This window comes from Perna viridis, chromosome 2, assembly GCF_037379345.1.
Source record: "Perna viridis isolate PV_CMFRI_1.1 ecotype Kerala chromosome 2, ASM3737934v1, whole genome shotgun sequence".
NCBI classification, from domain to species: Eukaryota; Metazoa; Mollusca; class Bivalvia; order Mytilida; family Mytilidae; genus Perna; species Perna viridis.
The window spans coordinates 23,388,498-23,407,430 of NC_142446.1; the positions used below are offsets into that span (position 1 = coordinate 23,388,498).

The following is an 18,933-nucleotide window of genomic DNA, read 5'->3' on the forward strand; positions in this document are numbered from 1 at the left end:
ATCTTAATCATTAAACATGAGAAAAGTAGCTCTGAATTTAACTGAATAGGGGCGTGTCAATATTTTTTTTATCCATTGAGATATAACAAAATTATTTTAACCAATCAGATTACAGTATTTATCTCAAATTAAATTATATACCTTTGGATTTGAAAATTTCTTTTATACATTTTTGGGGGATTTAGGTCATCCATTGTATTTGATTTTAATGCTATTGATGAGATGTTACTCCTTGAAATGTGTACAGTATATCAAAATTTGCAATGTTATATGATTAGTACTTTTGTATTCCATTTGATTAAATAATGAAGTTACCCAGTATGTTCACTGTCAATACAAGTAAACAATCCAGATACACCACTGCCAGGTACTATAGAAGGAGTTGATCTATCTTCTGCATTTGGTATCTTTACTTTCTTTTGGGCTGAATGAGCTCGTGGAGTATTTGTCCTTGGTGTGGTAGAACCATGTGTTCTAGAAGGGGGTGGTGAAGCAGACATTGCAGAATGGTTGAACAGTCCATTGATAAATTCATTAAAGCTTATCCTACCATCTCCATCAACATCCAACTTCCTGAACAGGTCATCCAATTGCTAAAAAATGTGAACCATAAAATATCATCACAAAGAGAGGAAATTCCCACCTTTTTCAGTCACAATTTGTTCACAAAATACATTTTCATTGTGCACAGATACATTGATTGCTGCAGTTTATTTGGAATATGTACTTTTTCCCTTTGATCTTGTTAACAGATATTTCTCTATTTTTGGTTCAATAAATGACAATGTATTCAAATATATAACTGCCAAAACATTGGGAGTGATTGTAAAATCATCAGATTTTCTTTACAGTTTTGAATGAAAATGACATCAAGCACCAACTAGATTTTTGCAACAAAAGTAGCCCAAAAAAACAACATAAATAAAAATGCAATAATTGTATTACCAATAAACAGATTGATAGTTATCTTTGATTTTGATGCTAACAATATCAACTGGAATATATCAACATGTGCACATGTGATTGTAGAGATATTCCACATACATATTCTATATATATCTGTATGATCAGTACAAATGTATGGAACTTGATAAACATTAACTAAATAATTATCAGAAATTAATGGAGTTTTTTTTACTGCCAGTAAAATATCAGTAAGTTAACTCTTACTGGAAACAGTGGTCATATCTACTTAAAGTTAGGTTATAAAAGAAGCTGTCCTTCTCTCATCTATTTATATGTAATCAAGATTTTGATCAGGTTGGGCTTAAAATGGCAACCACAATATTCCAAACATGTACTTGAAGTAGTTCAACTTTTAAACCATTTTTTAAAAATAAACTGCACAGATTTGGCACTTTGAAAGTAATTTCATCCATAACAGAGTCCACTTGTCAAAATACTTATTGAATTTTTATAGCTTTTTTTGCAGAGAAGGACTACAAGACAAAAACATTCAACATCTGGGGAGAGACTGGTGTATCTAGGGACACTACAGTGTAGAAGAGAAAGATCAGACCTAGTAGAAACATATAAGATCCTCAATAAAATTGACAAAGTTGAATGTCAAAACCTATTCCCAATGCTGAATCAAACACCAGAGGTCACCAGCAAAAATATATAAGCAACACTGTCGAACAAATAAAAGGAAGGCAAGCTTCTCACAAAGAGTGGTTGATAATTGAACGGATTATCAGACAATGTTATAAAATCCAAAACTGTTAATAGTTTTAAAATTTCCCTGAATGCTCACTGGAAAAACTATCCAGTAAAATTTGTGCTGAGTTTCTATGGGCCGGAAGTAGGCATTAGAAGAGAAAACCTTATCAATATGGATCTGAGACGCGATGAAGCGTAGTTACCAATCAACTGATCTCGGGACCTGATGAAACCTGATGATGATATCTCCACTATATGTGTCTAAATGGAACAAATGGGAAATTTTCAAGTATTTCTAAAATATGATTGAATGGCATTTTCCCTGTAATCATATATATGTAACTCCTTTAAATATCTCCTGCTAAATGTTTGACTATCTCTGGCAAATTAAATGTGGCAGCAATCCAGTTGACTTGACTATTTGTTTCCATGTTTTATATATAAATCATTAACAAGAGTAAACATCTGACCTGTGGATACTATAATAATGTGAGGGTACTTTTATTAATAGAAATCAATAAAAGTGGTTTGTCTGTATTTCATTAGTTCATTGATTTTTTTAATTGGCTGATTTCATTAGGGAACTGAAGTTTCAATAGAAATTTAATATTCATTTGTATGTTAAATTTATGGTTTGATGAAAATAAAATGGTACCTATCCATCCCTAGTTCTTCCACAGGATAGAAATTCCACTGTTTCTCTATGAAATCATAACATGTGTTTATAACTTACTTCATCATTCATTTCCTCCATTCCAATATATGAACACACAGTATTAAGCTCTTCAATACCAATATACCCATCTTGTCCAATACCATTAGCCTTCCAAATACTACGAAGATAGTCCTCTCCAGTGGTGTAATCTTGTACTTGTTCTAGTTCTGATAGATTCAAGTTTAGTACACCTAAAATATAATTCATATTCATACCTTTTTCAAATAAACTCAATGATACAAGATGTTGTGATATGATACCTTTTGTTAAAAAATTTTGAAATAGCAGAAATATGATAATCAACTGTTCACAGAGTGAGATTCTGTGTCTTTATCTCTTGAGATAGGGTCTTTACAGCTAAAGTAACATATGAGTACCTTCCTTAAATAACAAAGCAAGCAATAACTAAAAATACTATGAGAAAGTTCACAATGAAAATACTTCACACATCCAGTAGACTTAAATGTACAACACTTGTTGAATTATCTCTTTTTGGCATAATCCAACAGTGATTATATTCCTTCATGCATATCTACATATGATACCCAACTTGCCTATGAAATTTCATCAAAATTCCTTGAGTGGTTTAGGAGGAGTTGCCCTTACAAGATTTTAAATTTAAAACCCATAATTTGGATTATCTCCCTTGGGGGTCCTCCAACAGTTTTTATATTCCTTCATGCACATCTACATATGATATCCAACTTTCCTGAAAAATTTCCTTAAAATCCCTTGAGCAGTTTAGAGGGTGTTGCACTTGTAAGGTTTTTTCACATGAAAAACCCTTAATTTGGTTTATCTCCCTTTGGAGTCCTCCGACAGTTTTTATATTCCTTCATGCATATCTACATATAATATCCAACCTTCCTATAAAATTTCATCAAATATCTTCCAGTGCTTTAGGAGGAGTTGTGCTTACAAGAAATGTGGACAGACAGACAGACAGACATGACAGACAACAGACAGACTATGTTCTCAGAGGTATATAATCAAAACACAATTGAAGTCACAGGGTTAGAGAAGTAATTTTTATACACTTTGTTTTTGAAATTTAATTGATGGTGTCACCTCCTGTCTGATATGAGTAAAGACTTATACCTAAAACAAGAAGTTTGTACTAACTATATGCCACCCTGAATAAATGAGGGTTTAAACTAGATTTAAAAATGCTAATAGTGTCAAAAACCAGAAATTACAAGTAAGAAATAAGTGTAGATTTAAACATCAGTTCTTTTGAACTTGGTATTAATGGAACAAATATGTATAGGTACATAAAATAATCTCATAAATATTGGAATACCAGGTTCTGGTTTAATTGGAGGACCTTTTAATTATCTAAACAAGTGTTAAATAAGGGAGTTATAACAACCACTTACCTACTGAATTAATCAAGTTTACTTGGAAAATAAAATCAATCACTTATTGTAACAGTAACTATAGGAAACAAATTCATTTAACATTTCACTGCCACTCCTTAATCAAATTCAAGTATTATCAAATCTCAGAACCTATTTTCAGCAGAATAAATTTCCAGTCTGAAGACAATCAAAATATACCAGGCCTGCTAAAGAAAGAGACAAGTATAATGTGAGCCAACTCAAAATGAGAGGAAGAGAATATCCGTGTTTCAAATGGGCTTCAATGATGAACCCTTATGTAGGAATATCTCCTATTGAAGGAAAATAATTCCATTATTACATGCACATTAACATATGATGCCTAACCTTCCTATAGTATTAAGGCAGAGTAAATACAATTTGATTTAGCATGTAAAACTCCTAAATTGGGTTCTCTCCCATCGGAGACATAAGACAATAATGTTTTTCTTTGTATAGATCTACATATAATCCTTAACCTTCCTCAGAAGTTTCATAAATAATATCCTTAAGTGGATAAGGAGGAGTTGCACTTTTCTTTTCAGCAGCTTCCATGGAGTTTTGTTTACAAGATATTTGGACAGACCTAAAGAGGAACAGACAGACAGACAGACAGACAGACAGAGTTATTCCTATACCCCCTGAATTTTGTTAGTTGTTGAGATAAGGTATAAAAAACTTGCAAACACAAAAAAAGTCAAAAACCTTAAATTAAAAGTATATATTCAAAAAGCCAATATAGGTGATGATTAACAACATACTTCTATTATAATATAGTTAGAAACATAATTCATGATTTATTTTCTTCAACTTTGCACAAAGTGTAATTGTCATAATATATGTAACAAATTTTCTTCATTTTTTGCACTTATCATTTTATAATTATACATTTCTATTTCCTTCATGTATTTAATCTCTGTTATAGAAAAAATAAAGGTATGAATGAATGAATGAATGAATGAATGAATGAATGAATACTAGTACTAATTGTCCATTTGACTAAATAAAAAGTATTTAAGGGAGTTCAGGAGCACATTTTGGTTTTTTATCAGCTGCTTGATGCATAAATAGTGACATTACCAAAGCATTAATTAAAGATAATATTAAGTGACTAAATAGAACTAGAAACGAAAGATTGTAGGACCTAACATAAAATAAACAATAGTCATTTAAAAAAAATAAGTTTAAATTAAATTTTTGAGACCTTGATCTTCAATATTAGGTTTCTTTATATTTTTCTTCAGGACAAAGTACTGAGATATGTATTATTAAGTAAAAATTCATTGAAGAATGAAGATTTCAAAATATTTACAAAGATGTTAAAATTTCTTTTTTATTTTTATGAGGCACTAATTCTAAAACATCTATACAGACTCTCCTCAATAAGAGAACTAAGTGAGTTAACAGCCAGGGTCCAGTTACATGACTGTTCGGTCTTCTTGATGTCTAAATTCTTGTCCTCAAGTATAGAATGAAATCAGTGTAATCCCTGGCCTATGGTAGGAGTAAACTTTGACAGACCTGGTAATGACAATAAACATAAAATACCTTCATCTTCGAATGTTTCTTTCTCCATTTCTTCATCTGATGAATCAGCCATTTCCTGTTGATTTATACCCTGTCTTTTCTGTAATTCTGCCTCAGCCTAAAATTAAAACAAAGAATTAACCATATCATTAATGATGCATGAATAAAACAACAGAAACTCTATGTATTTATTTGTAAGATTTGAATAATAAAAGAAAATTCTACTTATACATTTTCTTGATCTAAATACAAAAATGTAAAGTCAAAATACAGCAATATCTTTCATTGAAGTTTACATTTCACAACAGTAGAACTTACTGACAGAAACACTTAAGGTGAATACAATGGTCATAAACAGTGTTAAAACTGATGACAAGTCAACCAATGACTTTTACTCATCTGTACAAACCATGGTCAGTATTAGTGATTTATATGTCATAGGATGATTTGAAGAATTTGACTTTGTGTACATTACTTTTGGAAGTTAGGAAAGATAGGTTACAAAATTAGTTGGTAACATATTGCAAGGATGAGAAACTTTAAAATATGAGCTGTGTAAAAATGTGTATTGGATGTTCCAGTGCTATCATCAATGATTACATTAACTTATTATAAAACTAGCATGTACACGTGTATGGCATTGTTAACCTGTCATGTCTTTCATGATATACAGCAAAAACCTTATTGTATTTTTTCTTTCTTTTCCTGGGTTTTAATTGAAATCAAACAAAACATTGTAATATATTAAAACAAAATATAAAAAATATTAATGAAATAATTATATGCAACTATAAATTACTTCAGTCTTCTAAAACCCATGTAAAATCAGCTGATATATTTATCAATTTAGACTCTGAAAATCTATTTTCTATAGTGTAATGTATAGGTCAACTGAAAATCAAAATATTTAAAACTGCTGATATCATAACACTGTGAAAGTACTGCCGTCGTCATCACCAGTGGAAAATGGCATGCCTTGAAATTGTTCACAATTTATAAATGTCTCATAGCTGTTACATACATCAAGTTTACCCATGCTAATATGTTTATCATTTAATGTCTGACATATACATGAGGTAGTACTCAATCATCATTTAATGTTTGACGTATACATGAGGTAGTACTCAATCATCATTTAATGTTTGACGTATACATGAGGTAGTACTCAATCATCATTTAATGTTTGACATGTACATGAGGTAGTACTCAATCATCATTTAATGTTTGACGTATACATGAGGTAGTACTCAATCATCATTTAATGTTTGACATGTACATGAGGTAGTACTCAATCATCATTTAATGTTTGACGTATACATGAGGTAGTACTCAATCATCATTTAATGTTTGACGTATACATGAGGTAGTACTCAATCATCATTTAATGTTTGACGTATACATGAGGTAGTACTCAATCATCATTTAATGTTTGACGTATACATGAGGTAGTACTCAATCATCATTTAATGTTTGACATGTACATGAGGTAGTACTCAATCATCATTTAATGTTTGACGTATACATGAGGTAGTACTCAATCATCATTTAATGTTTGACATGTACATGAGGTAGTACTCAATCATCATTTAATGTTTGACATATACATGAGGTAGTACTCAATCTAATTCTACTCATCATATATAACCAGCGAAAAAAATAATGGTATATATTGTTTCTTAGTTTTTTTTTCCATATAAATAGAAATATCAAGAAATGCACTGTATTACACCATCCCTGAGTATAATACAAAGTATGTCTAGATGTTTAAGCATTTTATTAACAAAGTAACTATTGTATACCAGTAATATATAATTTCATACGGTTATCAACTCTGATAAACCTTGTAAATTCTTAATTAGACTTAATGATCTTTTAATCTGTTTTTGAAATAATGATAGAAACTTTCTTACATGTTAAATAGACCACCACTTATTACATGAAAAGGATTACACAGTTTACTTTAGGTGAAGAATCTTAATCCATTTCTTAAAACCTTGGGCTATTTCAAGGGAATAATTTTGATTGTAAGTTCCATGCCAACTTTATGGAGGTATTTCAACATCAAATACATTGTCTGTCAACATCATCCCTTTTGTACACTTAATAAGAATTTATCTACATTGTGGTAATCTCTATTCAAAACTTTCTAAAAAAACAATTTTTATCTATACATATTATATAAAATAAAATATTGAATTTTTTCAACACACTTATCATGAGAGAAGGTCAAAGCTTATATACCGGTTTTCATTTGGTCACTACTTGAATATGGTTACAAAGTATGTGATACTCATAGAACAGCTTGATGCTGCTAGAACTGATATACTGGTACTCTGAACTAGATTGCATTCCACACTCTGAAAGAGAATCTCCTAGAAAACTTAATATACTATATGTATTGTCCATACAACTAACTCAATAACTTGTACAAGTTTCTGTCCAAAGTTGATATTTATACCCCTTGAGACACTGATTTAGTATAGCCATTATGTGGACTGACCAAGATAAAGAAATCTTTCAATATCATAATAGTTAAAATCTGGAACAAACTGAACCCCTCCTTAATTCTATCAAAAATCAAGACAGCACTACTAGATAAATCCTTTAAAACATCTCAGCCTTTTTAGTAAAGTTAACAAAAACTAAACATAATTCTTTCTCAACCATTCTTTGATTTATTTCTAATAACCTTGTTCAACACAGTTTCAAACCAAGTATGTAACTGTGATGCACCTATAAGTGCACGAACTAAAATACAATTCAATTCTTTTATGTGTTACAATAAAATAAGCAACAACTTTATTCAAAATTAACTACCCTAAAAAATAGAAAGATCTAACACATAAAATGATTGTAGCAAACATAGCCTTTCAATTCATCAAGAAATAAAATTAAAAATCATCAGGAATCATTAGGGCATATTCTGCATAATATTGTAAAAAATCAGGGGAGATAACTGTTTAATTACTTATCATCCTATCCATAACATTCTCTTTCAGCAAATAAAATAGTTGTAACCAAAGCAAGAATAGAGTGACAAATGTTGATTTCTATATATCTATCCCTACCTAGAGTATGAACATTTATTATGTTTCTTTCTTTCTCATGAAGTAAATAAAGAGTATTATCTATACTTTATATGTAAAAATAAAAACAAAGACAAATTTTCAATTTGCTGACAGCCCGTCGTACGTGATAGAAACGCGGGAAAATACTAATATCCTGAGGATAGTTTAAACAATCAATAGGTGTGAATGGAAAAATTTGGCACAAAAAAAATAATCATGAAATCAAAATATTTTTGATTAATCATTACGAAATATTGGAAAAAAAAAGAATGTATTTTATTTATTTTCATAAAATCCATAAGCAAAATTAAGTTCATTTATAAGACATACAAATATTAAGAAATCAGGAACATTTTCTCTTACTGAACTCAAAATACATGCAGAAAAATAAAATGTTTTTGAACTTTTCATTGTAAAAATTCTTGACATATATTTTTTACATTAATACTACAGAAAATGCAGAAAATGGTTAAAAAAAGATAGAATGCCTTAGTAACAACTACAGGGACATCATGTTTCAATCCCTTGCCTCCCATAAATGTTACCCAACTGAGGTTTCCCCTAGTACTGATGAATTGTTACAAATTGTCTTGATTGTTTGATGTTTTACACCACTAAACAGAAAAAAGGAACTATCTTACCTCAAAAACATGTCAAAAAAAATAAATAAATGAAATAAAAGAGTCAGTTATCTCCCTTGGTAATAAAATCCCATAAATTCAGTATATGGTCATTGATGGATATTTTATAGTGTGTTTAACACCAAATAAATGTCAATTACCTGCCTATACTGATAAGGATCCTGATAAAGTCTTCTTTGTTCTCTGCTAGCCATATCAAAATTTTACTTTAAACATTATCCATGATAGAAAACGTCAACATATTCATCAAAGCACACATCAATAACACAGATCAATTCTGAAAAGTCTTAAAAAGTTTATAAAGCCAATCTAAACTGCTCCAAATAGTTAAAGTGAGAAAATCCTAACACTAAACAGCTTCCAAAGAAAATGGCCTTAGTAAAACTTCACACATAAACAGCATGACACAGAAGTCACCAAATTACATTATTGATCACATGAACGATCAATATTTGTAAGTGAAGATATTTAAAGTTTGTTTATACTATGCAATACATAAAATAAATCTTCGTCACTTCAAAATATTCCATTCAACTGAATGAAAGGTATCAAATAGAATTGTTTCCTAAATGGCTAAGGTAAGAAGAAAGATAAATAGGGAACAATTTAAAATTAAATACCGACGTTTCATCTATAAAGATTTGTCATAGAATTAAGCAATCACATTCCTTGTTGACTATAGTTACTTATTTAAATCAGTTCACTACTTACGTTTCTTAAATGTTTAATTATTTGTTTAATTAAACAATTATCATTCAGTGACATATATATTTCAGCACAAAGAAAGAATATTCAGGTCTACGGTCGAAATGATAGCATTAGTCAGTGAAAATTAATGAAAATTATTGGTGAATCAGCAGTGATAAATTAAAAAAAAATACTTGTCAGCAATATAAGAATTAACACTAGTTACCTTTACAGCCAAGAGGCTCCATGCAGCCTTTATTACAAACATGGGCACTGGACCATACACACATTATTTCTGACTTTTATGACAAGTAACCACAGGTCAAATCAACCTTTATTGTGGAAACTTATAAATAAAAATATATATAAAACAGTCTACTTATATAGAAACACCACAATAAATACAACTTAGCATTCATTATCTTACTATAAGCTGAGATATAGACTATCAGGTGTTAATCCTTAGTGTTGCCATCAAAACTCTGAGAGGACTCCAGCCGCCCACTGAGACATGCAAAAGGAGGAATACACAGATCAATTCTATAAACTTTCAAATTGTTTGCCCAAGTAGTTTCAGAAAAGTTCATCTTTTAGAAACTTAGGATTACAAGTTAAGTGCAGAAATTTTATGACAGACTTAGTACGATCATAGTTCAAATCCATTTAACAGATGCATGAGTGATTTATCAAAAAAAAAAACCAACACAATATCTTAAGTCTTTAAGAAAAGCATGTTAACTGAAATTTTGGTATGGTGCATAAAACTGAAAGTTGGTAACTTTGGAAAAAATCAGCAAGATGGAATGAAATGTAAACTTGATCTACAACTCATCAAAGTAAGCTCACATACATTAAATCAGCTCAATATCTGCAAATGTTTAGAAAGAAGTGCAGGTAACTTAAATTTAGACAAATTCAGGGGCCATAACTCATACAAAAATTAGTGAAGTGGAACGAAACCTTCACTTGATCTGTAACTTATTAGGGTAGACGCACATACCAAAAATCTGCTCAATATCTGCAACCTTTAGAAAAAAGTGCGGAAAACTTAAATTTTGGTAAATTTTTGAAAGCTCAAGGGCCATTACTCAGATAAAAATCAGCGGAGTGGAACGAAACATAAACTTGATCTGTATCTCATAATTGTAGGCTAACATACCAAAAATCAGCTCAATATCTGCAAGCATTAAGATTAAAAGTGTGGAAAATATAAATACACCTATATTTTATGACCCTATATCTCACCCCCATAGTCAAAACTTTGCTTTGGGACTTACATACCCTACATCTCACCCTACATTAACAACTCTGTTTAATAAGTTCCATTGCATACTCCATGTCACCCCTACACTCAAAACTCATTTTTATGTCTTACAAAGCATACTATATGTCACCCCTACAGTCAGAACTCAGTTTTATGTCTTACAAAGCATACTCCATGTCACCCCTACACTCATAACTCATTTTTATGTCTTACAAAGCATACTACATGTCACCCCTACACTCAGAACTCAGTTTGTATGTCTTACAAAGCATACTACATGTCACCCCTACACTCAGAACTCAGTTTTATGTCTTACAAAGCATACTCCATGTCACCCCTACACTCAGAACTCAGTTTTATGTCTTACAAAGCATACTCCATGTCACCCCTACACTCATAACTCATTTTTATGTCTTACAAAGCATACTACATGTCACCCCTACACTCAGAACTCAGTTTTATGTCTTACAAAGCATACTCCATGTCACCCATAGATTGAGAACTCTAATTTTATGACTTACACTGCAAACTCTATATCTCACCCCTACTTTGAGAATTCTGTTTAATAACTTCCATTGCATACTCCATGTCACCGCTACACTCAGAACTCAGTTTTATGTCTTACAAAGCATACTCTATATCTCACCCCTACTTTGAGAATTCTGTTTAATAACTTCCATTGCATACTCCATGTCACCCCTACACTCAGAACTCAGTTTTATGACTTGCACAGCATACTCCATATCATCCCTACAATCAGAACTCAGTTTTACATCATACAAAGCATACTCCATGTCACCTCTACATTCAGAACTCAGTTTTACATCTTACAAAGCATACTCCATGTCACCCCTACATTGAGAACTCTATTTTCATGACTTATATTGCAAACTCTATATCTCAGCCCTAATAACTTTCATTGCATACTCCATGTCACAGCTACACTCAGAACTCAGTTTTATGTCTTGCAAAGCATACTCTATATCTCAAACCTACACTCAGAACTCAGTTTTATGACTTACACAGCATACTCTATATCTCACCCCTACATTGAGAACTCTGTTTAATAACTTTCATTGCATACTCCATGTCACCGCTACACTCAGAACTCAATTTTATGTCTTACAAAGCATACTCTATATCTCACCCCTACACTCAGAACTCAGTTTTATGACTTACACAACATACTCTATATCTCACCCCTACATTGAGAACTCTGTTTAATAACTTCCATTGCATACTCCATGTCACCACTACACTCAAAACTCAATTTTATGTCTTACAAAGCATACTCTATATCTCACCCCTACACTCAGAACTCAGTTTTATGACTTATACAGCATACTCTATATCTCATCCCTACATTGAGAACTGTTTAATAACTCCCATTGCATACTCCATGTCACCACTACACTCAGAACTCAGTTTTATGACTTACACATCATACTCTATATCTAACCCCTACACTCAGAAATTAGTTTTATGACTTGCACAGCATATTCTATATCTCACCCCTACATTGAGAACTCTAGTTTTATGACTTACACTGCATACTCTATATCTCGCCCATATATTGGGAACTGTTTAATGACTGACATTGCATACTCTATATCAGTAAATTTTGCTCAATTTTTCAAAGCTCAATAGCAATAACTCGGACAAAAATCAGCGAAGTGGAATGAAGCGTAAACTTGATCTGTAACTCATAAGGGTTGACTGTCATACCAAAAATCAGCTCAATATCTGCAAGTGTTTAGAAAAAAAGTGTAGAAAACTTTAATTTTTTCTGCACTGAAAGACAGACAGACGGACAGAAAGTGCAAATCTAAAGTCCCCTTAGGCTAAAGCTGGTACAGGCTAAAAAAATGAGTTAAGTCACAATCTCAGTAAAAAAAGGTAAAAAGGGTTAACAATAAGGCCAAATAAAATTAATTAGTAAATTATCTTCCCCTCCTGCCCCTAAAAAAATTGACAAAAAATGTTAAAAAATTCAAAAACAGGATTTTTTTTTTCATGTCAGTTTCTAGTATTGAGATTCTATAACACACAAATTTTTCATTTCTTGGTGACTAAAATGATGTTTCTTTTCAAAAACTGATGTTGCTATGGATTTAGAACATATCTATACTTCAAATAGCTAAAATTAGGGTAGAAAATATCTAGTAAGAAATAAAAATTAAATCTTAAATCAAAGACTGATGTTTTCAAAGTCCCTAATCAATTACCCAGAACCAGATTAAAATACTGGCCATGGCTATATATAGAAATTGGGGTCCTGAAAATATATATGACCTATATGTAGTCAATTGTAACAGCACTGTGTTTGAATCAGAAACTTGGTAATATTACATAACTTCAATACTAATTAATCATTTCATCTATCTACGTAAACTTCCCATTCCCATACAAGCAAAAAAACATATATGATATTTTTTAAAAGAGGTACATTGTAGCGATCTTTGGGTTGCTAATGATATTGACCAGGGAACCAGATTAGGATCCAAATTAAACAACTGGCAATAAATATTCATATATATATGACCTATATAGTCTTGTAACAAGTCCCTGTGCCTGAATCAGATACTGAGTAATGTTCAATGGTAACCGAACATTTCATGTCCTCATACAAGCAAGAAACACATGTAGAACACACGAGTATGATATTTAAGAGGTACATTTTTATCTCGTAGAACTAGAACTATGATGCTATGGCAATAAACATGGCACAGATCTGCAGCATTACGTGTAGTGTAATTATAATTAAGCAAATCATATGCAAATATAAAGTACTGAAATTATGAGCGCAAGAAGTCGCTAACAATATTAGCGACTTAAAAATAAAATACTCCCACCAGCCCCATATTTTTTATGAAGGTTGGATGAGAATCTACCATTTAAGTTAACTTGTCTTAATTACAGAAGTAGATAAAGTTTAAACGCTACTTTAGTCAAGTCCCAAACATAGTGGGGAAAATATAGTGTAAACATAAGCTACACCTAAAGGGTCACTCATGTGAAAAAAATATGAAGATTTTTTTTCAAATTTCTGGCCTCAGTTTGGCCTAAAAGCGAAAGAAATGAATTCAAGGGGTCAACAAAGTAATGATACTGGGAGACATCATTCAGGCAAAATAAAGCACTCTAGATTAATTCTCCTATGGCGAGGGGCCAAAAAATGAACCCTACTTCTTAAAAAATTCATACTTTTTTGAGCAGCGGAAGCTCATGACCTTTTTTTTCAGCTCTCAAGTCATTATTTTTTTTTTTTTTTTTTTTTTAAACTGTTATAACATTGCCTCATCTTAAAGCACAGTCACGCTGCTTGCAGATGGAAACAAATTGTGCTCTCCTAACTAAAATTAACACTGCAAGAACCAATATAGCAAAAACAGGGCCAAACCCAGTTATATTCATGCACAGCACAACAAGTGGTAATGTTTTCAAAGCCACTTTAAACAGTTTTAATCCTAATGTGAATTAGAAAAATGAATTCTATGACACTTGTAGATTGATACAGGAGAATATTTTTAGCACTATGGAATTAAATGAATGATTGGTATAAAACATCACCATCAAAGAAATATGTTGCACTCTTTGTAGCATGGATCATCATGAGTTTAAAATCTTTTTTACTTGCCCATCAACAATACAAAAACGGTATAAGGTAAACATTGAATATGTCAATAGAAAGTAAAGTTAATTGTGTATGACTCAAAATTAATCAATTTACACCTTTGTATTATCTGCGGGAACAGCTGCAATGTTGTATTCATATGAACCAGAGGAAGTAGTGGTTCAACTTAAATACTTGCCTCTGTCCCCTTCTGGCTCTTTTTTCCTATGCATTTCAAGTTACATCCCCTTCAAACAAATCCTAGCCATCCTTTGGTGGTAAGACATCTTCAGGTACAATAACAAAGAGATTTATATACTTATCATCAAGTTATTGTCTGGACACCAAAACACCTTTAGAAGTCAGATGACAATAGAAACATCATATCATTATACATTCACAATTTTTTTAGTGGCCATATAGAAAGACAAAAATTATAAAAAGATGCTTTAAAGCATTGGTTCGAATAAGGAAATTGAAGCCTTTATTATTCTGTACAGGTTTTTTTAAAGTATCCACCTGCTTTAGATATTGAAGTGAAAAAATTATTATCAAGTTTGACAGAAAAGGGCAATAACTTCTACTCTCTCTCTTCAGTCCTTGTTATGCCCGGGAGCACATAGGTCAAGGACTAGACTTCTACATGGTGGCAGTATATTACCTATGAAGACAATCACTGAGTGGGTTTCTAATTCTGGAAAAGTTTGTCTTTTTTTACAGAGTTTCTGTTTTTCTCATGGTTCAGAAAATCGGCCCCAAAATATGAGGAATTCACACCCATATATTGCCTTTTTAGAGCAGTGCTCTTTCTGTTTGGATTACTGAACAGAACTACTGGTACATAGTATAACAATTACGACTAAAATTAAACAGAATCAGACTGATTGATTGATCTTGGGGTTTAACGCCTGAGCAGCAATATTTCAGCTATAACAGAATCAGAATTATTGCTTCAGAAGATAGGATTATTGTAGAATGTTGGCAGACTACATATGAACAACTGACACAAGTAATGGTTATATCAAATGGATTACCAATGTTTCTCAAGAAAGACAGAAGATGGTAGTTCATACAATTCTGGGTATGATTTTGATTTAAAGTAGGTGCATAGTTAACTTAACTTTAAAAAATGTGATGTTAAATCCTATCCCCAAGATGTTACTGTAATTATCCCAAAAATTGGCATTTAAACTATACTTACTCTGAAAAAAAAACCCAAAAAATTTTAAAAATAGCATCCTTGCAATGTAACCATCACTTTGTCAAATAAACCATGAAAAAAACATGAATATTAACTACCAACGAAATAATATCACCAAAAATCATCACATGCACTTATTTTTGAAGCATCATCATTTTTTTTGGAGATACAAAGAACAAATCTTCTTTGTTCATAATAAAAACATTTAAAATGTGAATGTTTATTGAAGGGATTACAAGCCTGTCACTTTAATTTTTCTAAATTATTTAAAATCTTTTCTTTAGTTAAAGTCTATAACTCTAAATAGAAGTGAAAACTTGAAAAATTATGGGAAAAAACGACCAGCAACTTTTTACCAACAAAACATTTATTTTACCACAAAATATATAAGAACAGATAAATTATTGTAAGGTTTAATAGTAAGTTAAAACACAACAAAAAACAAAGGAAAAAATCAAAAATACATCATCAGGTATAAAGCTGTTGAAACTACCAATTCATACCAAAGGTTTACAGATGAAACTACACACCGTAAGACAAGATTTGATATCAATGTTTTGGTATAGGGTAGGAACACCCTCTTTGTGGTTCATGCCACTCCCCAGTTTCTTCAACCCTCTTAGGTTTTTCTACCTTATCATACTGTTTCCTTAAGTCTTTCAACAAATATTTATCCATCATTTTACACTCCTCCGATGTGATATTAAATTGATCGTTGAATCGAGATTTAGGAATTGTTAAGAATTTTCCTTGAGTATTTGTCTTCTTTTCAACAAAACAAAACTGATTACATGTCAATTGTACAAGTTTAAAATGATTAACCTCATCATAAAAGTCAGGTCCTTGATCTCTCACTTTCTTCCAAAATGAAGCATTAAAGTGATCATAAATGATGAAATCCACATGACTAAATTTTTCATAAATTTTATAGTTATCCCCCTTTGTGAACTTGTGATGGTTGCCTATTACATTAGAGACCTTATGAACAATATCCTGAAGTTTCCAACACATAAGTCTCTTCAGTAAGACCATAGATTCATACATGTACTCCACAATCATCACAAGGGAAAATTTTTGGTCTATGAAGTTGATGTACTTTTGAATTGCAGTCTTGTTATCTGTTATATTACCTCTCCCTTGTGGAAAACCTAAAGGCATTCCCAAACAATGTCCCATTAAATTTTTCACCACAGAAAAATGATCTGGGAAACAACCTCTGAGCCTATGTTTCCTTGGATCACCAAATATTTTGTCATATTTTTCAATATTTTTAACATATTCAGTAAAGTTGCCTGTAGGTGCCTCAGAAATTCGATCAAGACCAAAGTACTGGTATGAAGAAACCAGTCTGCTCCAAGGATGCCGAATGATAGTAAGATATAAGGTATCTTTAGGCATGATTGCAGACATTATGCTCTCATTATATATAGAATGCTCAAATATGATATTGTAAGACCATTTTGATGGTCGATAGTCACTTTTTTCCATTATAAATGGCCAACCTAAGTAAATGTTATTTTTTACAGGAAGAACAAAATTAAGTACTCGCTTTAGTCCAAACCGTCTTATTATAGTTGCCATAGTTTCTGTAGCACATTTCATACATTTTATAAACACAAAATTCCTCTTTTCAAAACATGGCTCCTCATTTGAAAATTTCATATCAACCATCTCAGTTTGGGAAAGCTTAGTAATATTTTCCAATTGTATAATACTAGTATAAAAGTAGTGAAGTATTTGAAATCCAAGATACAATGTAGAAACCTTCAAAATCAGCACAAAAAATCTTTTCAGTTTGACGGCCATACTGATTAGTTTGTTTCCGTTTAAAACATGGCCATCAATTTGCCTATCACATCAATATAAAGGTGTTTGTTGTTGTTTAAGACACAAAAGCAGAACCAACAGCTGGGATCCTAACTCATGACTATCTCATATCATGTTGCTAAGACAGTTACCTCCCTATATATATCACTGATCCATATAATAATGCAAAATTACCAATTTTCAATAATCGACTGTATTGAAATCAAACTATGCATTTCTTTGTTAACTCCTCTTATGTAGTTACAAGTCAAAGCCACGCATAAGAAAGTCCTAAACATATTCCTACAGTTTCAATGTCAAAACAACTACAGTGTTACCCAAAACTTTCTCATATATTGTTCATAGCTTTTGTTTTCTGCTATGATTTTTCCCTCCTGAATAATCTTGTTCTTCTCATATAATTTTTTTTAATGTACCATACTAATGTAGTCATTAAGTATTCACTAAATTCTGTTAAGTCTGTGAAATCTTTTTCTAATGTAAAAATCAATTGAAATAGCAAAACAATCGATCACTAATCTGCAAAATTATCTTCATAAATATTTAATACAATGAAATAATGTGGCAACATTTTGTTCATAGAATATTACACTGATCTGAAAATTGAATCCAGCTACTTTTTTGGGACAAATAGTTAGAACATAGTTTGTATTGTAAAAAATTTAGAAAAGTGATTTTCTTAAAACTTATTGTGGTATAAAGATTGTGACTTTTTTTTTATAACAGTCTTAGCTTACTAAAAAAAAGGTAGTTCAAAGATACATGTACATACAGTCCTCTTACAATTAGTGTCTCTCCTTTTGAGAATCAATATTTATTTCTTAAATAGAGTTGATTAAATATAGCACCCCTTTTAAGTATGTCTTCTCTACAATCTGACATGTATCATATACTTGTCTAAGTCAGGGTAGAAAAAAAAAAATTTCCTCACAGAGTGTTTATTGAGCATGCTCGTTGAGTATCCCACAGTTAACCCAAAAGGATCTATAGCATAATTTTTACTTATTCAACTTCTACCTTCATTATTTGATGTGCCCCAAATCACATGATGTCATCTAAGGTCCTAATTAGTACAGTATCAGGGGCGGATTTAGGTGGGGGTGTGGCAGGCATGGAACCCCTCCCCCATTCTAAATTTTGCAAAGCACGGGTTGTCAGGGGTAGATTTAGGCGGTTTTAGGTTGAAACTTTAATTTCTTACTAATTTTACCACAAAAGATATCTACATTGCACCCACTCTAGAAGAATATTTCAAAAATTAAACCTAAAATAATTTTAACTGTATGCCCCCCCTCCATTCTAAAATCCTGGATCCACCCCTGAGTACATTTTCTATAAACCAAGAGCAATCAAAT

At 31.5% G+C, this 18,933-nt stretch overlaps 3 protein-coding genes across 13 annotated transcripts in view; 1 reads left to right on the plus strand and 2 right to left on the minus strand.

The window, feature by feature from the left end:
• LOC148624133 (uncharacterized) overlaps window positions 1-2,368 on the plus strand; it is a 38,488-nt gene extending 36,120 nt beyond the window's left edge. The window contains exon 7 of one of the 3 annotated variants that reach the window (XR_015919616.1): window positions 1,433-2,367. Coding sequence is in view for 2 of the 3 variants with exons in the window: in XM_088566672.1 (XP_088422798.1) it covers window positions 1,433-1,624 (192 nt within the window). In the remaining variant the exon portion in view is untranslated. Of the gene's footprint in view, window positions 1-1,432 lie in introns of all 3 variants that reach the window. The other 2 variants (XM_088566670.1, XM_088566672.1) reach the window with 2 other exon arrangements.
• The window catches only part of LOC148624134 (uncharacterized), a 62,397-nt gene that overhangs the window by 23,495 nt on the left and 19,969 nt on the right, over window positions 1-18,933 (minus strand). For 8 of the 9 annotated variants that reach the window (XM_088566653.1, XM_088566657.1, XM_088566660.1 and 5 more), the window contains 3 exons: window positions 5,299-5,395; window positions 2,393-2,565; window positions 316-593 (listed from right to left, as the gene is read on the minus strand). In XM_088566653.1, coding sequence (XP_088422779.1) covers window positions 316-593; window positions 2,393-2,565; window positions 5,299-5,395 — 548 coding nt within the window. Of the gene's footprint in view, window positions 1-315; window positions 594-2,392; window positions 2,566-5,298; window positions 5,396-9,126; window positions 9,438-18,933 lie in introns of those variants that run through there. The other variant, XM_088566661.1, reaches the window with a different exon arrangement.
• Window positions 16,149-18,547, minus strand: LOC148624135 (galactosylceramide sulfotransferase-like). The gene has a single exon (XM_088566666.1). The coding sequence runs from the start codon at window positions 17,555-17,557 to the stop codon at window positions 16,301-16,303; it is 1,257 nt and encodes a 418-aa protein (XP_088422792.1). The 5' UTR covers window positions 17,558-18,547; the 3' UTR covers window positions 16,149-16,300.